The sequence below is a fragment of the Diadema setosum genome, chromosome 11 (assembly GCF_964275005.1).
Source record: "Diadema setosum chromosome 11, eeDiaSeto1, whole genome shotgun sequence".
Lineage (NCBI taxonomy): Eukaryota > Metazoa > Echinodermata > Echinoidea > Diadematoida > Diadematidae > Diadema > Diadema setosum.
The window spans coordinates 19249067-19277065 of record NC_092695.1 but is presented as its reverse complement, the minus strand read 5'-3'; the positions used below and the strand labels follow the sequence as shown (position 1 = coordinate 19277065).

At 37.8% G+C, this 27999-nt stretch overlaps 1 protein-coding gene across 1 annotated transcript in view; it reads left to right on the top strand.

Annotated features, from left to right (window-relative positions):
- Positions 1-3003: 3003 nt before the first annotated feature.
- Positions 3004-27999, top strand: part of LOC140234648 (uncharacterized) — a 52364-nt gene continuing 27368 nt past the window's right edge. Inside the window, exons 1-2 of the mRNA XM_072314681.1 lie at positions 3004-3060; positions 3621-3666. Coding sequence (XP_072170782.1) covers positions 3047-3060; positions 3621-3666 — 60 coding nt within the window. The 5' untranslated portion in view covers positions 3004-3046. The remainder of the gene's footprint in view (positions 3061-3620; positions 3667-27999) is intronic.

Here is a 27999-nt window from a genome sequence, read left to right as displayed (position 1 = left end):
TCAGTAAGTCGATACCTGCTGTACAACTTCAAGGATACACGGACAAAAAACCCGCTGATGTATACCGGGCGTGCATATCGGCTGCCCTGGCTGGTGGCAGCTCTGCACCGTGTCCGTTTCATGAAGAAGCTTGTATCATAATGCTTTACGGTTATGATAGCAACAACCTAGTACAACTCCACGGGAACTGCAATTATTGTTGCTTCCTAAAATATTGTAATTTCGTAAATCTCTCCATGAAACGTGCTCCAATGCCATGCAGGGAGGTGTGTAGGAGTCACACCTCCATGCTCCCTGGTTTCGCGGAAATGTACGGGAGCATGACCCTGGGAATGCTGGGACGCGCCGGCTGTAGCAGGTGGCGGTTCCACGTGGGTACCAGCAGTCGGTTGATATGCGGAGTTGAAGCGAGCCGCTTAGTAAATTTAGCTAGTAAACTACAATGTACCTCCCTAATGAATGATAAGTAGGCTGGCTGTAGTTGAGTCAAGTAGCCAGAATTGAGGTACAGAGCAATAACTTCTTGAAGAATTAGTAATGTCAATAGAAATGAGGAATCTCTTCCATATTACTACATGTATTATAGATGTTGATACCATATGGCAGATACCTATATTACTCTTTATACATGCATTTGTTATAAATGAAGAGTTTGTTCGCAAAAACCATATTTACCAAGAGGAGATATTTGAGATTAAAGGTCAAGAAAAATAAAGAGAATGATAAGAAAATTTGTGCTTCTTTTGACCATAACTTCAAAATTGTACCTTTAGTGACCAATATATAATTTAAAAGGTATTATTTTGTACTTTATGACAGAGACCGTCCTTCAAAATCTTCCAGAATGGACTTATTGGTTTTTGCGAACAAACACTTCATATATATATATATATATATATATATATTATCATGGCTCATATTACTCTTTGTGTACATGTATATGTGTAAACATATATATATATACAGGGCTTGACATTAGTGGTGGCCCAGACTAAAATTTTGTTGTTAGGCCACCAAATTTCCAGAAATTTGTACATAGAGTGTTCCTGTGGGTGCTCGTAACAACCTTTTGACATGGATACCAAGTATGTAGCATTAAGTTGGACTAATTTATTTGCAGACAGAAGTGGGTATGTGGCATATTGCCCATTCCCTTTTTCTTTCTCTTCTCGCTCTTTCTCTCCCTCTCTCTCTCTCTCTCTTTACACCATTTGTACATCTCTGTATGTACACATTTATGAGAGAATGTTTATTAAAACGAAGGTTGATGCACGAGATTGTCCCACCATTCTGAGAAAAAAAAAATGAAAGAAACAGAACCAATAAAGTGAAACTGAGAGGCAAGCAAAAAAAAAGATGTGGACATTATTTTTTATCAGACAGCTATTATATATATGGCAAATGAGTTTGTCACAATGATGCTTTTTTTCCTTGGCCAGATATTAGCAGTTTTCTTTTCACTATATCAAAATTTTGTAATAATTGAAGGGAATTTTACACCATAGACTTTAACCCATTGAGGACAAGTCCCGAGTATACTTGGGCAGGTGTCTATGAGAAATGCGTGTTGTAGCAAAATCAAACCGTCCTCAATGGGTTAATGACACTATTTTGTTGTAACAAAATTTTGTCATAACTGAGTTCTCTGTCATGGGAGCACCTTGTACATGGTGCTTGATTTATACCAATACCAATATTATTTCTTCAGACATTACTCTAGTGCGCGGCACAAACTACAACATCTTGTACCATAAAAGAAGAAGAAGGAGAATAAAGCAGACTCATGGCGAATTCAAACGTGGAAAAGCTTCCGTCGTGGATGATCGGCTGGTTCGTCTTCGGCGGTCTCGTCCAGCTGTGGGATGCGTTCTTCATCCTTCTGCGTCCCCATTCCATGCCCCCTGATGGAAAGTGGAGCGTAGTGTGGTGGCCCTGTAAGTGTCTTGTGGGAGAGGGATGAATGATAATTGTATGTGATTAGGAAGAGAGTGGGTATTAATATATATAATATATATACGAGAGAGAGAGAGAGAGAGCATATACTTTGGAGAGAGGGCTTGAATAATTAATGTTGAGAGAAGGGATATATCATTTGGAGAGGGAGACATGTATAATGTGGAGAGACGGCATGTATAATTTGGTGAGCGAGGGTATATTATTTGTAGAAAGACGGTATATAATTTGGAAAGAGAGGGTTGGTACTTTCTAGAGAGGGGTGTATAATTTGGAGATTATATTATAAAAATCAACTTCTGAGTACATCGTATGTCACATAAACATGATTTTCCTTTTCCAGTTTTGTTTCTTTCTTATCTCTGGTTATCAAAGATTTATATATTCCAGTCCACAAAATTATGTCTGTTATCCTTAAAGGCCTTACGAACTGTTTGTTTTTGATAATGAACACACAAGATGGTTATAAACTAGCTGGAAATTGCAATATTTTATTTATAGTCAGCTTTAAAGCCAAACTATGCATAATGATGCTTTTCATGCTGAACTGAACATTTGTAAAGAAGACATGTTTTAAGAATATTTTTTTTTCAAATGTAAGTAATATTCTGTTTTAAATTTTATTTGGACATATTTTAAGATATTAAGAGTAGTGGGGATTTTTTTTCTTGACGTGACTTTGATGTGAGGGATATGTGATTAAGAGGTCAGTGCAGTACCTGCTGTCTTCCTTTATATTGTTTCTTGTACTATCATAAAGCCAATTCTAGCTGTCTTGTAATTACAGATCTACAAAACATTTGGAGTAACTTTGCACTTTATTCTTGACATTTTTGTGTTTTCAATGGAAAATGAGAATCATCAGATTCTGACTATTATGTACAATTGCAAACTCCAGTATTAATTACACAAAAATGTTTGTCACGCACAACAAGCGTTTGCTTTGTCTCTGGAAAAAGAAAATGGTTAATGATATTGACATTCACGAAGAAAGAATGTATGTGCCTATATTTGTCATTTTGTTTTTATCTTTCCAGATAACATCTATAAGGAAGTTGACCTGAACTACAAGAATGTCGACGATTGTTTTACAATGGCCGTCAGCATGTAAGTGTGAGCAGTATACATTTTGAAAGCTGTACTTCACCCACTACCCATGGCAACATACAGTGTAGTGAGGCCTGCATAAAGTCTACTGTAATTTTAGTATGGGTAATTTGAATGGAATTGGGTGTGGGATTAATCTAAACGTGAAACTTCTTATCATTATGATGTTTAATTTTGCAAATTTGTGCAGCTTCTTCCAACTTGATCTCAAATGTATATTTTGGGCAATTAATCACTGGTATCAAGTATTTCATGGTGTGTTATTTCCATTTGGTAAAGGAATGTACAAACTCATTGTAGCATTTTGTTGCATAGCACAGAAAGTGGATGGGTTTATTACCCAGTGTGGCCTATATGTAATATAGAATGATCGTAAAGTAAATTTCATAAGCAGTGAAGAAAATCTCAGCAGTATGATGTCATAGAATACCACATTTTATTTCCGTAAACATTCAGGTCATTGAAAGAACTATGAAGACACTTAAAACACATTCATATTGTGACTTTTTATATCTGATGCAAAGTTGTTTATTTCCTCTTCCTTCAAATGTCTGACTTAGGATGAACGTTGTGGAAGTGGCGACAATGTTTTATCTGGTTGCAGTTGTAAGTAGCACCTTCCTTATACTTAGTATTCTGCATTGTATGTTAATGTTACAAGAGAGTTACAAAGAGTGATTCCTAATTTTACATTCTACACCCTACAGTTACAGCAAATAGGTGTTGCTGGATGTAGAAATTGTTCTAAATTTTGCAGTATATTTTTGTGGGTTCATAGAATGGCAGTGTTGATGCTAAAGAATTGGGAGTATAATTGATGTAACATGGGGCTTCCAAAATAGAACTAAAAGTGAGATTAACATATTGTGTAGGAGGGCAATATTATGTAGGAGTATTAACTCTTTATGTGCCATGGTGGAAACCCCCTGTGTGCCACGTTATTTTGAGACACGAAGGTAGTCATGCTTTGAGAAAGAATTCTGTTTTTCCAATTTGTATAACTTCTACAAATTTCTGTTAAGCTGGACATAATAGTGAGCAAAGTTAAAGAGGAATGCCAAACTTTGCTTCCATATACAATGTATGACAATTCTATTTTCAATTTTTTTTTGAATTACCAGTTGCTACATTACTGTAAAGGCATGACTTTTGCACGCAAGATAGTGACAGAAACTTAGAATGTATATGCAAATCTAGTTGGGAACACCACTTGATAGTCAATCACCACATAGAATGCAAGCCGTATGTGAGAGGAACAAAAGCGCGAGAAACGCTTTGATTGTACCGTGGGATTAGCGATTTATTGATCGGTTTTGGCGGCTTCGTTTGTTGAGCAGAATATGCGAAGTTGGCACGCCGTCGACTGAGTCGGACGTGCGAACGTGGCACATAAAGAGTTATAAAGCAACAGGAGGGGGGGGGGGCTACTTGAAGTTTTACAAGGACCTCCTGCTATGTCATCCATGAATTAATGCAGTTATGTGCAGTGTTTATTTTTGCATCATTTAAAGACCCAAAATGGTTTTCAAATCTACTCTGATTAAAAACTGCTTAAAGAGCTGAATAAACATGTGTTCTGCCCAGGGTTGTAAACACACAAAGGTTTTCTTTTTTTCGTCCGCAAATGTGAGATTAGATATCAGTGTGAGATTTACATGCGAAATATATGAAATCTGTGAGTGTCAAGCTTAATAAAGCTCTTATACATTTCAAAATTATTCCTGTGATTTAAAGGTTGCAGAAAATTCTTTAAAGGAACTACAAAGTGATGAAATTAATGACATATTATGACCACATGCACACATTTCATTTGAGAAAGCAATTAGTTTGAATATAGAACTTCTGTTCAGCAGTGAAATTAATTTTGACCTTTTCCTGGTGTATGGAGTGTGACTGCCTATGGTGAGATCTGCGCCATCATGAAACCCACTGAAGATGATAAGATTTTGTAACAAACAACCTGCAGCCGGTGCTAATGGAAAGCCCCTACGTATGCTATCATGACAATGTTATCACCACTCAGTATTTGCAATGGCGCCACCTTGTGGTCACTACTAGTACAGTTTTTCCAATCTGTTACAGACCTTTTAGTAGAAATTGGTTTTGACAGACCTAAGTGGGTCCTAATGGTAGTTGACAATTTCGTCTGGTTTCTCACTTTGTCGTTCGGCCATGTGCAACTTCAGTTCCGTGAAAACCTTAAGTGTCCTGTGAATCTACTACAGGTCTTACACCTGCAAGTATTTCTCTAAAGGTACACATGTTAAATGTAAGAAATGTTAAAATTTTATAAAATACATGAAGGATTCATTGTCTGCTGTCTGTCATATAAGGTAGACCCACTTATTTGATTTCAGTCCTGAAATTTACGGGGGGGGGGGGGGGGGATTTCTTGCTAAATTGCCACTCAAGGCTCCTTAAAGAAAGACTATGCATTTATGACTCTAAAATTTCATGTTTTCTGAATCTACACAAAAACAATGTCAAATGTTACAGAAATTGTGTCCAGCCTCCAAATGAGGTATATATGTATTTTGCAGTAGAATTCACCCTCATCAACCACCCCTACTTAGTTTTAATCAGGTTTATATGGCTTACTTTTTTGATGATTTTTTTGTCAGATTTATTTCAGTATCTTTGGTGTAAAAATGTGATAGGGCTTGGGCTGGTCCACTTTGCTCACATGTGTGAGACCTAGATGGCTCATATTAAATGAAATAGCACCATCATATAGACTGGAATGCCATCTGCTGATCTGTTTTGGTTTCCTTTCTTCTTCGTTACTTCCCTGAAGATGTCAAAGTTATGTCACCAGTTATTCACCAAAGTCTGACTGTATGGTTCTTTCAAGAGATGAAAGAAGTGTGGCAGTGCTGGTATCTGATTGTATATGAGTCGGTTGCATGCAAGACGGTGGTCCAAAGAGTATGGGTTTTTTTACTGTGGAAGCATGGACCCGGGTCCATGGTGGAAGTCGTGCATTGAAACTGTTATTTTAAGTGCATTTGCCTCAGATCAAGTCTTGTTAACAATGGATCTAAAAAAGATCATGTGATTTTATTTTTTTTTCATGTGGGAAAATTGAAGATATTGAATGGAACCACATGGTAGACAAAAGCTAGATAAACCGGCATATGGACACTGAGAAAAGCATACATGAATGAAAAGCTAGATACAGCATAGTTGCTGGGTACGACGGAGCATAAAGTTATGAATGGTATATTTGTGTTTCACATGGGGTATATCACTAGATAAAAGTAAATGGCACACCTACTTGTTAGTGAATGAGTCTTGATATAGGTGAGCGGATGTTCAAAGTCATGATGTCCTTGCTGTGTGTTTGCTGTATGTTTCCAATGGCAATGAATTTGAGGTTAGCAGTACAGCAAGACCTTTTTATGATATATTTGAAGAGTCTGATTGGAACAAGTTAACTCCATTCTTGTCAATGTGAGATATTTGCAATTAAAGCTGTTTTAAAAAAAAAAAACAGAGAAAATCATAAAAGATATGCAATATTTTTACTCATAACTTTGAGAATATTCCTTGTTATGTAACAAGTGGGTTATCACTGGAAATGTTTCATGTTCCTCTATCTGATGATGGCTTGCTTCAAAATGTTTCAAAATGGTACTTAAGTGGTTTTCCAATCAAACTCTTCATTTCTTCGTGATGGAATTTACTATAGCTTGTCACATGTGGGTTATTTACCTATGCACCGCCGGCGGAACATTTTTAAAAGTGGGGGGGGGGGGGGGCACTTCCAGGTTTCATGAGCTAACAAGCAAAAAAAAGCACAAAAGAAAAGCCTTACTGCCCTCACACTTTAAGGTTTCTATCTATTTCTTTCTAGTACCACTTACGCACTACCGGGGTAAAAAAAAGTCGGGGGGGGGGGGGGCCCAAAGTAGTGACACCATATGTATTCCTTTGTATGGGGCAAAAAAGTGGGATAATATGCAATTGAAAATTGCAGACTTCCTCATGTAAAGAAAAAAGAGGAAAGATAGGGGCTTTCCAAAAATGAAATCACATCAATAAGCAGAGAAGTTTCAAAGAGTTAGTATTCATGATGATGTTTACATCAACAATTTCTTATTATACTTGACGTGCAAGCCGTTTATGCTGTTCTGAAAGGAGACACAGCAAGGCAACATTAACAACAGGAAAATTGACTTAAGCTAGTAATTGCGGTTCATATCTAGGGTCCAATGTGGATGTTGTTTTTTTCCTTGTTGTGTCCAATCATTAATCCGATCCTGCAAATTTAGCTTGAAAAGCTCCCAGCGTGCTTGGGTGTTTCGTCATCCAGCAAATATACCTTCCCTCGATGTGGCAGGGCCATTGGCTTTCAGCTTCATTTCTCCGAAGCACGAGGGATGCTTTCATCAGAGATTGCTCCCGACAGATAGATTAGGTCTCCGTTTTGCGGCACTTTACCAATCACCAGCAAGGGTCTTTGATTTGAATATCATATACACATGTACGAAAAAAAAACAAAAAAAAACAGTTCCTGCTCTCCCTTTCTCCCTCTCCCTCTTGTCTGGCTCTCCCTCTCCATCGTGTTACCCCCCCCCCCCCCCCCTCCCCATTTTCATTCCTTGGGCCATTTTCTCATTCAGCCAAGTGTGATTACGGTAACTGGTGGGAAGTCGGAGTGAGTCTGGAAAAAAAATTTCCACCGGCAAAGAGGAAGCAATTCAGAGTCAACATTTAATCAGAAGGTGAAAATAAAACAGAGAGCTATATTGTTGTTTTCCAACTTGGAAATTCAATTACTAGAGACTTCTGACATGTTGCCAATCTCAGAATGATACTTTGCTGCTGCAAGACTGCACCCAGAACATCCTATTCAATTATCGGATAGGAGATGAGTATGCTAAAATATGTGCCTCAAAGCTTCAGCTTGGGAATATCATCAACCAATGTTCAGGCATGAATGAAAGTGACAAGTGGCTTGCAAGATATGGCATGAGATTAGATTATGAAATGATTACACTGGACATATTTATTTATAAGAGTGAAAACGCTGTTGCCAATTTATCATTGTTATTTTTTTTCATATGATCTTGTGACGAGGTGTTATGTTCATAAAAAAAGTGGAACATGACCATCTGTAATCATTTTTTTTTTTCTGTGAAGGTTTTGGGTGGACATTATCAAGTCTATCATTTCTTCAAATATATGTAGGACCCTACTGACAGTGAAATCTTGTGGTGACTTCACCACACGGTATGGTGTACCATGTATTTGCACTTGGGCGCGGAAAATTTGCCATGATGAAAGAAATTACTTACAACCATTGTTACATTGTGTGAAGAACTAATAAGGGCAGACTGATTCACTGCTGCGACAAAGGTGATTTTATCATTGTTTATCTTTAATGTACTGCTCTGGTAAAGAGAGAATGAAAGAGAGAGACAAGATGAGCAAATTGACATTCATATTCCACAGGAATATGTTTGGCTTGGTTGACATTGCATTCCAGTTTCAAGGGCACTATGCTTCATTGCCTGAAGCTTCATTGCCTGAAGAACAAATTAACCCATCGAGGATGGTTTGATTTTGCTACAGCACGCATTTCCCATAGACACTTGCCCGTGTATACTCGGGACTCGTCCTCAACGGGCGAAGATGGGATGATCAATTCATCAATTTGCCTCTATTTGCAAGAGGAGAGACCGCATCATGAAAATTCAGAGTCGCTCTTGTGACCAAGTAATGTCTGTTGACATTTAATGTGTGGTTTAAAAAAGAAAAAGAACTCTACTCCTCTCCCTTAAGGAGGCTGGGGACATTGTGCCTGGTCAACATTGCAAATCATAATTCCATACTTGAAGGATGGGGATAAGCATCAGTGAACCACCTTCCCAAGGCTTGTTAAATACCCCATGAATGCCAGAGAATGCAATTACACACACCCACGGGAATGGTCCGCGCACTTGACCAGTGGAGCCAGCGCGAGTTTTAAAGCCAAAGCAGGGGACCGTTATGTACCATCCGGCAGAGGACTGTTGGGTCTTGAGGGGAAAGGAGTTGACAAGAAGGAAAGAATAAAAAAAAAAGAAGGGAAGTTTAAAGATATGGAGGAAGAGGTTTAAAGTCCACGGGGGAAAATCCATCTAGCACTGCATGAAAAATAAACTGACGAGAATGAAGAGAGAGACTAGGGCATTTAGAAAATGGTGATTGTTGATTGTTCTTGATGTGGAGACAAAGATAGACAGACAGACAGATGGGACATATGTGACATGATGATTGTCTAATGTTCTCTAGCGCCTAGACAGACAGACAGACAGACAATTGGAAAGAGAGATGGGACACATAAAGCATATTCATTGTCATTTTTTTTTTTTAGATAGAGAGACAGACAGACAGACAGAGAGGGACAGGACATATGTAACATGATGATTGTCAAATGTTCTTTTAGAGACACACAGACAAACAATTGGACAGACAGGACACATAATACATGTTGATTGTCAAATTTTTTTCAAAGATAGAGACACACACAGACAGACAGACAGAGAGTGAGAGAGAGAGAGAGACAAGACAGACACAAAGAGATGAGAGAGAGAGAGAGGGAGAGGAGGGGGGGGGAGATGTTGAATCAACTCTGAAAAAAAAGTTTTGTAGTAATGCAAAAGTTAGCAAGTGTATGTTGTATAGCAGAGCTGCCAACAAAAGTAATAACAAAGCTAGTGATGCATCTTTGAAAGATGTTTTTCTTTTATCAAGTTTACAACTGCCTGTAATTGCCTTGCAATGTTTCTAACTGATCAAGAGTGACGGGTAGAAGCGGACAAGCCATTACACCCCCCGCATTAATGTGCGAGGGTAAACTTCAATGTGCGAAACATTGAAGAGAAAATAAACACAGTACACTGGATTATTTGTGATCACTCAAGATTGACAGGGATGGCCCTCGTGTTTTAGCAGCTCCGAAACCAGACGAGAGCCCTCTTGACAAATTTAGAGAGACTTTTCATGAAATCCACGAGGCAACATTAATGGATGTTTTGCGGCTGATTGGGCAGGACCAATTTGCAAACGTGCGCATACCTGTTCCTCGGCTCGGGAGTACTTGACCGCTTTTGCCTGGGCAGTGTGAAGCCAAGCATTTCAAGAGATGTTCTTGGGGCTGTTCTACCCCAACCTCCTTGAAAACTCATCAATCGGTGTGTGCTGTCATGTTGCGTGTTCAAATGGCGTGCAGAGGATGTGACACCGTAACCTCCGGTGTCATGGTAACCACGAAACAACAGCACAAAACCGTCTTTGTATCTGCATCAGTAGACCACATTCAGGCAGTTCTTATGTAAACAAGCAATTTCGTTCCCACGTGGGGGGGGGGGGGGGGTGAACATTAACCCATATAGAATGAAACAAACGTAACATCTTTCCTTCGACAACTGAGAGGTTCATTTTAATGTAGTGTATTGATAACCACAGGTATCATACACATACAATGTACATGTGTATGAGAGTCTCTGTACTTTGACTTTGTTTGAAATACACAAATGTGTCAAGTTAACTGTATGAGTGTGTTATCTCAGGTCGGGTGCCCTGGTGCCCTGATTTCTGCTCTCATTTGGAGAGAATTTTACCGACTTTTTTTCAGGTTTCTGTGTCATCAGTGTATTGTAACTCAGCTGATTTCAATCCCTGGAAGATGCAGGACATGTCTAAAGGAGGATTATGATTGATTTTACCTGATAATTGTGATTTTTTTTCTTATCATGATTGCTCTTGGTTGCCATAAAACACAGAATATTGATTGATATTCAGTTTTGTTTGCGACCCAGTTATATCTTTGTCTCTGGGTTTCAGATTTTTTTTGTGTAAGACATATATAACATTAACTGATTAGTAATTTTATAGTTTTTGGGTGTTTTTTTTTTGATGTTCATGTCTTAATTCATGCCTCACATTATTTAATATCATTTATGAATTTTGGCGTCTGATATATAATGTATATTGCACAGTGGTGTGTGTAATACCACACAAGGAAATTTTAAAGAAAGTGCTGGGTTATGTAGTCTCAGGGTAATGATGAAGTTAAAGTTTTGAAATTATTTTTATATTTACTGTGTATCGAAGATGGTTTGGGGTATGTTGATGACACTTGCTGGCTTCATACACTGTAGTGTAGTAGTTAGAGGGGATATTTGTTGTTGTAGAGATGTACTCTGATAACACTTTTTTTGTATACTGGATTTTTTTTTCTTTTTTTACGGGGGGGGGGGGGTGGAATGTATACCCATTTGCCAAAATATTTTTAGCTTGTTTGAAGAAAAAAATCCATCTGGTGTACACGCTTAATTCAAATTGTATTATTTCTTTTCTTTTATGTTCAACAACTCCCTGATGTGCTTCCTTAAGTTGGTTGGAGAGGCCCAAGGGTCATAGTGATTTTAATTGCTTTTTTCCAACCCGGCTCCTTCGGGAAGCTCAACAGGGAAAGCCTGACACTTTGTTTTCATGTGTTTTGTCTGTTTATTCTGTTTCTCTGTTATCACTTGTATTGTTTTGCAAATGCCGAATAAATAATAATAATAATAATAATAATAATAATAATAATAATAATAATAATGATAATAATAATAATAATGCATTAAATCTATGGATGCTTATATTGTCTCAAAGTCAGGTGGTTAATAGAAGAAGAACTTCTGACAATTTTCCTTTTTATACCACCAAAATTTGCATCAAGATGATGGCAGTCAGTATTCAGAAAGCATGTGCTAGATTTGACTTTCAGATTGCCTGCAGAAATGACTGCATGTGGTGCGAAGCAATGAGATATGACAATATTGTGTACCACACTTTGTTTCTCTCTGAATGCCAACAGCACTTTTCTACCACCATGTAAAGAATGGTGTATTTTATTGTGTCATAGTTTCCATTGCAATGTGGAATGATTTTTTGATGTCTTCAATGTAAGCTGTAAAAGTAATTATAGTCCAGTGTTTGATTCAATTCAGTGTTCTAGGCTCTTTATTAAAAGACATTTTCAATAATTGCAGCTTTAAATAGGTCTATTGTTGCAACTTCCTATACCTACAGGCAATAACCATATGACAGTGAGCACTGCGAACATTTGACTTGTTCCTTTGGTACCAGCTATGCTCTGCCCTTCCAAAAAATTTGCAACATTAGCCTGTCCTTCTGTACAGAGGTGTTCAGGGTATCTGCATGATTTCCGTTTGAGGGCTGCTATTGCTAAAAGTAGATTTATAAGCATAATGATACAGACATCCGAAGCACCGCAACCAAGATACATTCCCCTGAGTTGCATGAAAAAAAAAAGACATGCTCTTGGTTTTGATTCGAAAGTATCTAATGATTCTGAATTTCTAATTGTGAATGTAAATTATATGTAACCACTTACCAATGTTTAGCAGATCAATATCTCTCAGTATATTGTTGCAAAGTACTGAATAGCCACACAGCCAATAGTTTACACCTGCCCAAAAATAATCTCTGCTAAATGTGTCTGTAATTTGGACCTCACTGCCTTTTCCTACTTTCCCAAACTATGCTATCTGGCAAAATGATCAAACAAAGAGCTGCCAAGTACCACGTGGATGCCTTGTGGTATCGAGAGAATGGTTGTCATGGTTACACTCAGACAGCTTCTTCCTTTGAAGGGAATAGCCCTTCTTGGATGCCTTCCCTGTCTCCTCCAAATTTCCTTCAAAACATAGCATCTCATATTATCAGATTTACAAATGCCAAAGTTAATGACAGCATAGAAGGTATTGCAAATGAGAAATCAAAGATATTCTTCTATTTACAGGTTGCTTGCATTTTCTTTGAAGGTAAAGTGTCATGTCACTACTGAAGTCAGAGTATTCTAAGACGTGAAGTTTAAGAATCCAAAAATACTACTCACTATGTTATTCTTGTAACCACCTCATCATGTCCTGGATGAACATGCCTCATCATGCTTCTTGGCCTATTCTTGTTTTCCATGACAAAAGCACCTGCAAGCATTAAAACACATATCTCAAAGGAATATATCCAGCAGGTGAAAGTTCATGTGAAGTTGTGGTGTATTTTCATACCAAAGTGGGTTTTTGTTCTTTTTTTTTTGAGCATCAGTTTAATATTTGTTCAAAAGTGTCTTTTCTTTTTTTGACAATGGCTGTGTAAGATCATTTCAAAATGATGATGTAGGAAATTATAATGCTCATATTAGATTTCATTTTCTACACAAACCTTGGGTAAACAACTGAATAGCTGAATATGATTCATTCAATCTGGAAAGCCAGTACCTTAAAAAGGTATGACTATCAATGTGAGTGCATGAGACTATCAAATATGATGAGAGATTATATTTTCTGCAATGTGATAATAGAAAACAAAGTATTACAATCATAAAGCAAACATAAAATTGTGCTCCATTAGAGCAATATTGGTCAAGCCTTTACCCTAGAAACAAGAGCGATCCTAAAATAAGATGAGTGTTTTTGCTGGATTTTTTTTTTTCTGTTGTTCATGGTCTATCCCTCTCATTCTAGACACATCTTAAAAAAGGAGCTTAACAATGTTTTGAAGGGTCTTTTCCCCTGAAGATGGAGCAAGATTTATCACTTTCCTCTCAGGAGGAGATACTGCCACTCTCCACATCCACTTCACGTCACTAAGGAGCAATAGAGCCCATAATTATAACCTCACCCCCGGCACAGTCTCGGCAAATGGAGAACAGACTCCAGGTTTGGGGCAAGTTTCCGATCAAATCCCAGCAGACCACGTATGTGGTTGATAGAGTTTAGCATAATGGTTTCATGCTTATTTTCACCTGACCTTATGAAATCCAAATCATACTCTGCAGTCTATCGTTCAGGAAAGAAAGGCGAAAAAGAGCGAAAAAATAGCAACCAAAACTGTTTGTGGTTAGTGGTCACCAACAACACCTTTAGGTATACAGTAAATTTTTGTATCATTTATGGCATTAATCTTTTCTCTTTAAATACAAAGCATTGAGACAGTTTCATATATCATTTCAGCACCAGGTGCTGATGATGGATTACTTTTCCCAAGTTTTTTTTTTTTTTTCCACACAAGGTTAACTATTATCTGTCCTGCTCAGGACTTGAAGAATATGTATCCACTTAGCATTTCGATGATACATAAACGATTTCATTCAGTTTACTGTTTGGATTCTGATAGCAGGTGTAGGCCTACCTGTTGCCCTTGAAATCAAAAAGGGGTTGGGGTTCTGTCGTCAGAAGTGATGAATGCCCTAAGGAGGTTATGGAGACTGGGACTGGTCCATCTCTTGTATGTTTGTCTCTTTGTGTATATTGTGGTCATTTGCAACTTTGCAACTGTACCTATTATTGTGATTAATAATAGATATTTTTTCATCATTTGTGGCAGACACTGGTCTAGTTAGACAGCCATTTGTTCATAATCTATTTACAGATGTTCAGAGCTGCTGCCAAGATTTCCTGCTTGATTTTGTGGGAGGCTTCCTGAACACTGAAATTTCTCTTCATGTCCCAATAATAGCGTTGAAATATCTCTCCCAGTCTAGGTTGCATGCAATGCGCAAGTATCTTCCTGAGAGGGATTTGCATCATGATGGTTACTGACATCTTGACCGTTGCGTCTAAACAAAAAATGTTGTTTTTTTTTGGGGGGGGGGGAGAAGGGAACTTTGGAAAGCAATGCAGCCAATTAGTAGAGCGTATGTTTTTATGATATGTTGAAAAATAAGGAATAGATTATATGTTTTTTAAATTGAAAAAGAAAATCTGTCAGACTCATAGTATGTGTAGGTCTTCCTTTCCCAGCTTTCCCAGTTTTAAACCCAAATAATATCTATGCTTCAATATGTTTGTTTGTTTGTTTACTGTGGATCTGTATGATACAGAGGTTAGAAGCCCTTGGGAGGGGTAGGGGAATGACTTGCGATTATCACCCAGTTTGGCTGTAAATTGGTATAGAACATAAAACACTTTTTAAAACTCTTGGGACACATTACCCTTTTCTGGCATTCATCCAGGCAATATTTTCAACAGGCTTGCAAAGGACAAGAAATGTACTAGCCTGTGCAATGAGAAATGAGAGTTTGAGGTGATCAGCAAAACTTAATGCAGAAGTAAGCATTGTCAATAAACTATATTTCACCAGATTTGGCGAGGTCTGTGCTATTAAGTTTAGACAAAGTCTAATTATCTTAATTATGGACAATTTTGAATGAAAGTCTTTTAAGACAGCATAATCATGGTTCTGTAGGGATTGAAAATAGTAATACATATGGTGTGGTGATGATGGTTTGTGTGTGTATTTGTTATCCAGACTTTGAAACTACATGTAGTACTTGAGATGAAAGCTACCCAAGGAGATACATACTGTTATCAACCTCACACTGAAGAACTGAAAGATAAACAAAGAATATCTTAAAAATGGTTCTTTTCACAGAAATTATCCCCATGTCAAAAAAAAAAAAGTATTAGGACAGCCTCTTCCAAACAAACACTCAAGATAACTAGACTCGGAATTTGTCAACACTGACAAATTAGGTGATCCGATCTATTGGGAAATCAATGATTTGAGTCCTGATCCCAATAGGCATGATCATACAGGTTTCATCTGTGTTGAGGGGACATTGGCCATGTGATGTTTGGAGTCTCATTTAGAAAAGGGAGTCAGACCTGCCATCTTTGGTACCGAATTCCGTATGCACTAACGAAGATACAGAATGAAGTATATTTGACCTTTGACCCCATTTTGCACACCAAAGATGGCATCTGAGCAAAAAGTAGTTATTTTGTGAAATGATTCTTGTAACATGGTCTTTGCGTGTGCAAAATATGGGAAAGATAGGACAAGTATTCACCAAGATACATGATGAAACATTTATGACCTTTGACCCTAATTTACATACCCAAGATGGTGTCCGATCAAGTAGTTGTTATTTTATGAAATAATGTACGTGACATGAACTAAACATGTGCAAAATATGTGGGTGATAGAGGCTGTTTTTCTTGAGTTATTGCAAAGAAAGCTGCAGAAAGAAAGAAAGATCTCAATACATCGAAGATAAGCTTTAATTTCAACCAAGTTTTTTAGCATGATCCAGACATCGTATGAAAAAACAAAAGGCACATCACTGCTAGCACAAAGTCTCAGCTACAACATATTAAAATCTGGGAGAAATTCACCGAAGAGTAAGTGAGCTAGTGCTCGATAAAGACCGTCATGTCAATTTTTGTTTCCAGAAAAATTCCCTCCCATAGAGATAACACGTAAACTGGTTAAATTTGACAAGGTTACATTATATCCATTTTCACGAGGTGAAGACATCATCCGATTAAATCTTTGATGAACAAAACTTAAAGAGTATTAAATTGGCTACAACATACTAAAATCTGGAAGAAATTCACCGAAGGGTAATTGAGCTAGTCGTCGATAAAGACAATCATGTCAATTTTCACATCTAGAAAAATTCCCTCCCATAGAGATAACACGTCATAACGAAGATGCAGGAAGAAGTACATATGACCTTTGACCCCACTTTGCACAGACAAGATGGCATCTGAGCAAAAAGTGGTTATTTTGTGAAATGATCCTTGTAACATGGTCTTTACGTGTGCAAAATATGGTAAACATAGGACATGTATTCAGTAAGATACAGGATAAAACATTTATGACCTTTGACCCTAATTTACATAGCCAAGATGGTGTCTGATCAAGTAGTTGTTATTTTGTGAAATAATGTACGTGACAAGAACTAAATATGTGCAAAATATGGTGGTGATAGGGTATGTTTTTCTTGAGTTATTGCAAAGAAAGTTGCAGAAACAAAGACATATTTCAATACATTGAAGATAAGCTTTAATTTCAACCAAGTTTTTGGACGTGATGCCGACTCCGTATGAAAAAACAAAGGGCACACTTACGATAGCCCACGGTCTCAGCTACAACATACTAAAATCTGGGAGAAATTCACCGAAGCATAAGTGAGCTAGTGCTCGATAAAGATAGTCATGTCAGTTTTCATTTCCAGAAAAACTGCACTCCCATAGAGATAACACGTAAACTGGTCAAATTTGACAATGTTACATTTAATCCCTTTTTAAGAGGTGATGCCGTCATCCAATCAAAATGTTGTTATTATATGACTGAAAGACCATTTAATAAGCTACAACATATTGAAATTTGGATGAAAATCAACGAAAGAATAAGTGAGATATGCTTGAGTGAACTTAAAATTCGATGACGTCATTTTGAAAATTTACTTTTTTTACTTTATTAAGAAATTTGATATCTTTTCATCATTTTTCCAGCATCGCCAACCCATGAAATGACATGTACAACTCATCAGCTTTCAGAATATGTAAATAAAATGGGGGGTCACCGTCCATCTTGACGAGTAAAATCGGATTCAAAATTGGCGGTTTTTTGGCATTGTTGCACTGTATATCGCCATTAACGCGCGCGCGGAATTTCAACTTTGACGGGCCCGTGTGACGTCATATTGAATCGGATTGACTTGAAACTTGGTAGAAATATTCCTTGACATTTCAGGCATCCGATAAGTGTAAAAAAATGGGAAATTTCTATTGCATAAGAGCTGTGCGTGCGTATATGTGCGCGCGCGTACGCGTCCGTCCAATTTTTTCAATTTTTCAAAAAATGCTCCGATTGGTCTGAAACGTGTGCAAAAAAAATTTGAGCTCGATTTGAGCATACAAATATTTCAACGCGCGCGTACGCGCACGTTTTAAGAGAAAATATGAATTTTGATTATATGAGTAGAATGCGCTTGACTTGAACTATATGTGACGTAAATTTCATTGAAAAATTCCATTCCATTAATGAGATAGGAGTGAAAATGTGTTTTCATATAATGACGTCATAGTGACGTCACGGTCGACTGATCACTGTGATTTTATAAAATTTTTCGTCTTTGGGACATGATACATATATGGTATGAGTTTGAAGTTGATACTCTGAGTACTTTCTGAGTACGTAGATACACAACTTTTGTCCAGAAATAAAGAAAGAAGAAGAAGAAGAAGAAGAACTAGACCCGGAATTTGTCAAGACTGACAAATTAGGTGATCCGATTTTTTTTTTTAATCAATGATTCGAGTCCTGATCACAATAGGCAATGACCATAAGGTTTCATCCTTGTTTAGAGACATTGGCCGTGTGATATTTGGATTCTCATTTAGAAAAGGGAGTGAGACCTGCCATCTTTGGTACCGAATTCCGTATACACTAACGGAAATACAGAATGAAGTATATTTGACCTTTGACCTCACTTTGCACACCCAAAATGGCGTCTAAGCAAAAAGTGATTATTTTATGAAATGATTCTTGTAACATGGTCTTTGCGTGTGCAAAATATGGGAAAGATAGGACATGTATTCACCAAGATACTGGATGAAACATTTATGACCTTTGACCCTAATTTACATACCCAAGATGGTGTCCGATCAAGTAGTTGTTATTTTATGAAATAATGTACGTGACATGTACTAAACATGTGCAAAATATGGGATTGATAGCCATTGTTGTTGTTCATCTATTGCACAGAAAGTAGAAAGAAGAAAAATAAAGAAAAAATTATGTTATTTTATAGAAATTTGAAGGGGAAGCATAAAAAAATCAGAAAAAGATAAAGTAAGGAAAGGGAGATTAAGATTAACTAAAGAAAAAGAAGAAAAAAAGTGTTTAAAAAAATAAAAAAAAAATATTGGCAGGGGTGAGCCTCGAACCAGGGACCTTAGGATTACGAGTCGGATGCGCTACGCAATGACCTATTTCATTCTCCTTAGGCCCTGTGTATTAAACAAAATGACGCTGCATCGAAGCCTCGTGCCATTTTCAACCAAGTTTTTCGACGTGATGCCGACATCGTATGAAAAAATGGAGGGCACACTTACGATAGCCCAAAGTCTCAGCTACAACATACTAAAATCTGGGAGAAATTCACCGAAGCATAAGTGAGCTAGTGCTCGAAAAAGATAGTCATGTCAATTTTCACTGCCAGAAAAACTGCTCTCCCATAGAGATAACACGTACACTGGTCAAATTTGACAATATTACTTTCAATCCATTTTTACGAGGTGATGCCGTCATCCAATCAAAATGTTGTAATTATATTAATGAAAGATCATATAATAAGCTACAACATACTGAAATCTGGGTGTAAATTGGCGAAGGATAAGTGAGATACGCTTGAGTGAACTTGAAATTTGATGACGTCATTTTGAAAATTTACTTTTTTTACTTTATTAAGATATTTGATATCTTTTAATCATTTTTCCAGCATCGCCAACCCATGAAATAACATATTCAACTCATCAGCTTTCAGAATATGTAAAGAAAATGGGGGGTCACCGTCCATCCTGACGAGTAAAATCGGATTTAAAATTGGCATTTTTTTGGCATCGTTGCACTGTATATCGCCATTGACGCGCGCGCGGAATTTGAACTTTGACGGGCCCGTATGACGTCATATTAAGTCGGATTGACTTGAAACTTGGTAGAAATATTCCTTGACATTTCAGGCATCCGATAAATGTAAAAAAACGGGAAATTTCTATTGCATATGAGCTGTGTGTGCGAATATGTGCGCGCGCGTACGCGTCCGTCCAATTTTTTCAATTTTTCAAAAAATGCTTCAAATGGTCTGAAACGTGTGCAAAAAAAATTTGAGCTCGATTTGAGCATACAAATATTTCAACGCGCGCGTACGCGCGCGTTTTGAGATAAAAATGAATTCTGAGAATATGAGTAGAATTCACTTGACTTGAAATATGTGTGACGTAAATTTCATTGAAGAATTCCATTCTATTAATGAGATATGCATGAAAATGTGTTTTCATATAATGACGTCATAGTGACGTCACGGTCGACTGATCACTATGATTTTACTTGCGCTGTCGTCTTTGCGACATGATACATATATGGTATAAGTTTGACATTGAGAGGCAATGCACTTTCTGAGCTAACCTCTGCACAAATTTTGTCCAGAAATAAAGAAGATTAAAAAGAAGAACAAAGAATCAGTACAGATACAGAAGGTGATCCGAGAGGAAATGAAATGACATGTACAACTCATCAGCTTTCAGAATATGTAAATAAAATGGGGGGTCACCGTCCATCTTGACGAGTAAAATCGGATTCAAAATTGGCGGTTTTTTGGCATTGTTGCACTGTATATCGCCATTAACGCGCGCGCGGAATTTCAACTTTGACGGGCCCGTGTGACGTCATATTGAATCGGATTGACTTGAAACTTGGTAGAAATATTCCTTGACATTTCAGGCATCCGATAAGTGTAAAAAAATGGGAAATTTCTATTGCATAAGAGCTGTGCGTGCGTATATGTGCGCGCGCGTACGCGTCCGTCCAATTTTTTCAATTTTTCAAAAAATGCTCCGATTGGTCTGAAACGTGTGCAAAAAAAATTTGAGCTCGATTTGAGCATACAAATATTTCAACGCGCGCATACGCGCACGTTTTAAGAGAAAATATGAATTTTGATTATATGAGTAGAATGCGCTTGACTTGAACTATATGTGACGTAAATTTCATTGAAAAATTCCATTCCATTAATGAGATAGGAGTGAAAATGTGTTTTCATATAATGACGTCATAGTGACGTCACGGTCGACTGATCACTGTGATTTTATAAAATTTTTCGTCTTTGGGACATGATACATATATGGTATGAGTTTGAAGTTGATACTCTGAGTACTTTCTGAGTACGTAGATACACAACTTTTGTCCAGAAATAAAGAAAGAAGAAGAAGAAGAAGAAGAACTAGACCCGGAATTTGTCAAGACTGACAAATTAGGTGATCCGATTTTTTTTTTTAATCAATGATTCGAGTCCTGATCACAATAGGCAATGACCATAAGGTTTCATCCTTGTTTAGAGACATTGGCCGTGTGATATTTGGATTCTCATTTAGAAAAGGGAGTGAGACCTGCCATCTTTGGTACCGAATTCCGTATACACTAACGGAAATACAGAATGAAGTATATTTGACCTTTGACCTCACTTTGCACACCCAAAATGGCGTCTAAGCAAAAAGTGATTATTTTATGAAATGATTCTTGTAACATGGTCTTTGCGTGTGCAAAATATGGGAAAGATAGGACATGTATTCACCAAGATACTGGATGAAACATTTATGACCTTTGACCCTAATTTACATACCCAAGATGGTGTCCGATCAAGTAGTTGTTATTTTATGAAATAATGTACGTGACATGTACTAAACATGTGCAAAATATGGGATTGATAGCCATTGTTGTTGTTCATCTATTGCACAGAAAGTAGAAAGAAGAAAAATAAAGAAAAAATTATGTTATTTTATAGAAATTTGAAGGGGAAGCATAAAAAAATCAGAAAAAGATAAAGTAAGGAAAGGGAGATTAAGATTAACTAAAGAAAAAGAAGAAAAAAAGTGTTTAAAAAAATAAAAAAAAAATATTGGCAGGGGTGAGCCTCGAACCAGGGACCTTAGGATTACGAGTCGGATGCGCTACGCAATGACCTATTTCATTCTCCTTAGGCCCTGTGTATTAAACAAAATGACGCTGCATCGAAGCCTCGTGCCATTTTCAACCAAGTTTTTCGACGTGATGCCGACATCGTATGAAAAAATGGAGGGCACACTTACGATAGCCCAAAGTCTCAGCTACAACATACTAAAATCTGGGAGAAATTCACCGAAGCATAAGTGAGCTAGTGCTCGAAAAAGATAGTCATGTCAATTTTCACTGCCAGAAAAACTGCTCTCCCATAGAGATAACACGTACACTGGTCAAATTTGACAATATTACTTTCAATCCATTTTTACGAGGTGATGCCGTCATCCAATCAAAATGTTGTAATTATATTAATGAAAGATCATATAATAAGCTACAACATACTGAAATCTGGGTGTAAATTGGCGAAGGATAAGTGAGATACGCTTGAGTGAACTTGAAATTTGATGACGTCATTTTGAAAATTTACTTTTTTTACTTTATTAAGATATTTGATATCTTTTAATCATTTTTCCAGCATCGCCAACCCATGAAATAACATATTCAACTCATCAGCTTTCAGAATATGTAAAGAAAATGGGGGGTCACCGTCCATCCTGACGAGTAAAATCGGATTTAAAATTGGCATTTTTTTGGCATCGTTGCACTGTATATCGCCATTGACGCGCGCGCGGAATTTGAACTTTGACGGGCCCGTATGACGTCATATTAAGTCGGATTGACTTGAAACTTGGTAGAAATATTCCTTGACATTTCAGGCATCCGATAAATGTAAAAAAACGGGAAATTTCTATTGCATATGAGCTGTGTGTGCGAATATGTGCGCGCGCGTACGCGTCCGTCCAATTTTTTCAATTTTTCAAAAAATGCTTCAAATGGTCTGAAACGTGTGCAAAAAAAATTTGAGCTCGATTTGAGCATACAAATATTTCAACGCGCGCGTACGCGCGCGTTTTGAGATAAAAATGAATTCTGAGAATATGAGTAGAATTCACTTGACTTGAAATATGTGTGACGTAAATTTCATTGAAGAATTCCATTCTATTAATGAGATATGCATGAAAATGTGTTTTCATATAATGACGTCATAGTGACGTCACGGTCGACTGATCACTATGATTTTACTTGCGCTGTCGTCTTTGCGACATGATACATATATGGTATAAGTTTGACATTGAGAGGCAATGCACTTTCTGAGCTAACCTCTGCACAAATTTTGTCCAGAAATAAAGAAGATTAAAAAGAAGAACAAAGAATCAGTACAGATACAGAAGGTGATCCGAGAGGATACTCGGATCACCTAAAAACAAAGAATCCGTACAGATACAGAAGGTGATCCGAGAGGATACTCGGATCACCTAATGAGGCCCACATCTGCTCTTGGTATGTGAATCTTGAATAGAATCATTGCCAAGACACAGCTTGCCCTTGACCTCCAGTACACAGATTAGATCTTGTGCGAACCACCCCCAAACCCTAATGGCATGCATGCTCAAACATGTGGAAAATTGCATCTTTAATCCCTGAAAGGATGTGTTTTATTCCATAGGAGGTGGAGATCATTGCCTGTCCTTGGCATCTTGTTTGTTCAACATGCAGAGTGAATCGTATATGAGACCTTGGGTCCTATCCCCACCTATGCATTTTTGTGTGACCAGTTGTGCTCATGACACCCTGGGCTATTATGTCCCATAGGATTATCACGTAGATATGCATCGTCTGCCTACAGTTGTATGATCTTGCAAATGAATGAAAAGAAGAATTTGCTATCATTTCTTTCCACTTTCCACAAAAGTGACTCATGAAATTTCAGTTAGTATTTTCTTACTGAAAGTGATTACTTCCCTAACCATTTTTGCTGTGGAAGGACTTACAGACATATGCTGTGAGCTGCGCAGCAAAATAGTGTGCAAATAATTACTCTAAGCGGTAGGAAAACCATTGGCGAACATATGAAAAAAGTATTGCATCAACCCTTAACAAATAGACAATCCCAGTACAATTGATATATAATATACAGCAGACCCTGATTATTACTTGGAATCCCTGTAAAACTACCCTGCTTGATGACATGATAATGTAATTGTCACATGCAAGTATCATATCAAGGTGTACACTAATAAAATATGTAGAAGCTGCTTAATTCATGGCATTTTGTGTTTCCAGAGAGCAAGTAGCATGAAAAAAAAAAGGCTCATCAAAGTCAAAACAATGGTATTAAAACAACATCTGAAGTCAGGGTTGCATTTTTGTCTTTGTGATTCTGTGACTCATCAAGGTATCTGTAGCTCCTGCTAACCTCAAAAGGGGCTGCTGGATATGAAGGCATGACTTCTGCAACTGAACTGCATCCCTCATTGGTTCTTCCGGTCTCAAATAATGGCCCCAATTGATCAAAGTGACACAATGCAGGAATGCAATGCTCCAATTTGGAGACAGAGAAAGTAAATTGACTTTGCAGCATTAGTGGATTTTTTTTTTCCTTCCCATTTTCTTTTTGGTTTCTTTTCCCCTTTTGTCATTCCTGCTCGTCTCACAAATTCCAGCATTTCCTTTCTGTTCCCACAAGTCATATTTGAATAGCCATTTGTGTCTGTCTGTGTGTGAATATGTGTGCGGTGTGTGTGTGGGGGTGGGTGTGTATGTGTGTGAGTGTGTTGGTGTGGGTGTGGGATGTGAGTACACACTATGCCAGTTATAAGCATTGTATGGGAAAGATGTTGTATTGACATTACCAGCTCAAGAGGGTGGAAATCTTCAATCAAAAGGTTTACTTTAAACCCTCTTTTCTTTCTTTTTTTTTTTTTTTTTTTTTGGCTATGCAAGCTTTGATTTCCAGGTTTCCTCTTGTCTTTTTCTTGCCATCAAAGCAAACATATTTCCAGTGCTGTTTTGACATACTTAGCACATTTAGACAGGGCGCTTTGATAACAATGGTCACATATGATTTTGTGTGAATAAAAAAATTGGAATTCTTTTTCTAAGCAGGTGAAGAAAGTTGCATTTCCTCATCCTGTACTAAGGAGAATGACACCCAAATGTGAATTGAGGGAATGCAACAATACTAGTAAAACACATCAGCGAAGTTTGAGGAAAATTGGACAATCAATTCAAAAGTTAAGAATTTTAAAGTTTTCTTGCAGCCATTATTGGATGATGAGAAGACAACACTTTGTGACATAAATATTGAAAATGCAATAAAGAAAATACACAGATGTTTTTCTTTCACTTTTCTAGCATAATGAAAGCATTTTGACTGACCTCTTTCAGAAAGCAGGGGGAATGATATAGCCCTTAACATATGCCAGTAACAAGTCAATGAATGAAAAGCATACTTTTAAAAAGAAATTCGAAAGAAAATTTGTGGACTTTTGTTTATATCGTTTTCAATAATGTTATGTGACATCACGATGTGTTGTAGTCTTCTCATCCTGTGATGGCTGCACCAAAACTTTAAAGATTCAGAACTTTTTGGTGAATTATCCACTTTTCCTCAAACTTTGCAGATGTGTTCTACTGATATTGCTTATTTACCAAGGAGACATGTATCTCACTGTAGCAATTCAAAAAATGATTTCAAAAAGGTGATTTGTACGTCCTTACCGGCACAACCTGCACAACCTTTGAAGAAAGGCCACAAGAGTCACCTTATTTATCACAATATTTTGCTAGCGATGCGGTAGTACAAGATTCGTGATAATCATGTACTGATATAAATATCTTGCCCATCAAAATACCAAGTACCTAGAAATGTGTACACTCTTTCGTGCTTTATAAATCAATGGAAAGACACTGGTGAATGACATCTTTAAACCGTGTAACCTAGCAACTGCCTCTGTGCAAACACGAATCCATCTCCTCTCCTCCCACTCGATCCCTCTTCTGCCGGGATGCGAGATGAGGGATGGAGTACCTCGCGGATATGAATATACTCCAGGAGAGCGGTGACAGCACATATCCTCTCTCAGAGGCAAATCTGCTAGTCAGACTAAGGCCCCTTTCATACTGGATGCATTGTCGCCAGGCGCACCTTGGTGCAGTACGGGTTGAAGATTTTTAGTCTGAAAAATCTCCCCCCCCCCCCCCAGTTAACTCAAACCTCTTGAATTACTTGTGGTATACTGATGAGGATTTGAACAAAAGTCTCTCACCTAGCCCAAGTATGACTCACGTTTGTGAAAAGTTAGCCACAATGGAATACTTTGGTATGAAATCCGGATCCCTTTGAATCCAGAGTAAAATACGAATTAGTTCACACATGCTGCCCAGTGATGAGATATTGATGTAGTACTGTACTATCAGTACTAAGTTGATACTTGCACACACACACACACACACACACACACACACACACACACACACACACACACAAACAAACAAACAAACAAACAAACAAAACTAGCTGATATCTGGGATTCACAGGTTTACACTTGAATTATGATGCATCATATGGTCTGTCAAGTCTGAAAAGTACATGTAGGTTGAGAAATTCAAGGAGATTGCAATAAATACCCCCCCCCCCCCCCCCGAATCAGCGGGATTAAAACTGGTAACCACAAATAGGGCCTACAGTCCAGGTGTAAAAGGGGCTTATGAAGGTCCTCCCTTGCACAACCCAATCATGGTTGGACAGCAATGCAAACATGTGACCAGGCAGTGGTCAGCTTCTTGGTCAAACAGCGGGATGGAATTATGCATACAGATCGAGTAATGATCTCTTGCCACAGAGTTCCTCCACTGAAGGTGCAGATAATTCCTCATATGCTGATCACTCTATAGCTCCCAAAATATAGATTTTATACATTGCAGGCCAGAACAAGATGCCTCTGGAAGTGTATGACCCACTTGCTTAGATTCATGCAGTTGACCTTTGAGAGTCAAAATGGCACCACAGTCATACACATACACAGCCACACTAAAATGATTATTATACATTTATGCACCCACAGCAGGCACACAAAATGGTATGGTCATCAGAAACTGTATAAGTGGATATTTTTGTGCAAGTAATTTTTCACGCTTGGCCGGGTAAGATGAGTTTAGCATGTTTTTAATTCCACGGAATTAAGACATCAATTACTGGAACATACGGCAAGCAAAGATATTCGCATGCATGCTTTTATTTCAAACTGGTTTCTTGTTGAGCAAAATGCACAAAAAATTTCAACACTCGATAATTTCCACAGTACCTGTAGTCATCAATTTGTGATGTTGTATGACTGAGGTCAATATTTATAATGAATTCCTCCACTGCATTATTTGAGCCGAAGGGTCTTCAATTAGAAGAGACAGATTAGTTTCATTGTGGAGACGAGCAATTTGCATAGCCCCTAGTTGCCGAAAGGAATCATCCTTTCGTTGGACGCGATGTAATCATTGCAAGATGTTGTGAAGGAACTTGGTGGCACTTCTATTAACCCACTGAAGACTAGCCTCGAGAATACTTGGGCAGGTGTCTGTGGGAAATGCATGTCATAGCAAAATCAGTTTTGTCCACAATGGGTTAATACACATTGCTCCTCTTCAGATGAAGGGAGGTATAAAAAGAAAGAGAGAGACTGACCAAGCAAACCAGCTACAGGAGACCCTTGAGCCAAGTAGACACAAATTCAATTAGCTAATGTGGCATTGTCTGGGCACACTTATTTCCTGTGTACACTACACTTCACTCCCAAACATTTTGGACCAAGAAAAACAGGTGAAAAGAGTTCATTAACCGCAGAGCGGCCATGCAGCTCACCCCCCACTCCTATTCATATGGATGGGACCATTAAGCGTCGGCAAACTAATTCTGAATGCAAATGTGAAAAACAAACCAGGAGACAAACTCTGGATCTGCCTTGTCCAACAATGCCTGAGGCATTTTTCTTGTGCTTTTCACAAAAGATGGGGCCAAAAGTAGACAGCAAGTACAATACCCTCATTGGGAGGAGAAGTAGATGAAGAAGGAGAAGAGGAAGAAGATGAAGGAAGGAAAAAAAGAATATTGTGCCCCCAGAAATATGAAGGGGCATGCTTGTCTCCCTGACAAATTGACTCTGAGGAAAATGAATGTGGGTCTGGGATGATTGGGAGATCGGGCAGATTGATCGTATCAGTGACAGAATCACAGAATTATATAATTCATTCATGTACGGAGTTTGATTTGATGAGTCATTTTGTTGGTCTGTCTGTTCTGCCTGTCTCTTGCTCTTTTTTGAGTAAGACTCTGTCTTTCTCAATATCTCTCTCTATCTCTTGCTCTATCTATCTATCTCTCTATCTGTCTCTTTCTAACTCATGCTCTCTAAGCTTTCTCTCTTTTTTTCCCATCTGTCCATCTCTTTCACCATTCAATAATTCTGAAAGACCTTGCAGTGGACATCAATGGCAAAAGGATCACCCTTATTAAACCACACCGACTAACAGGATGAC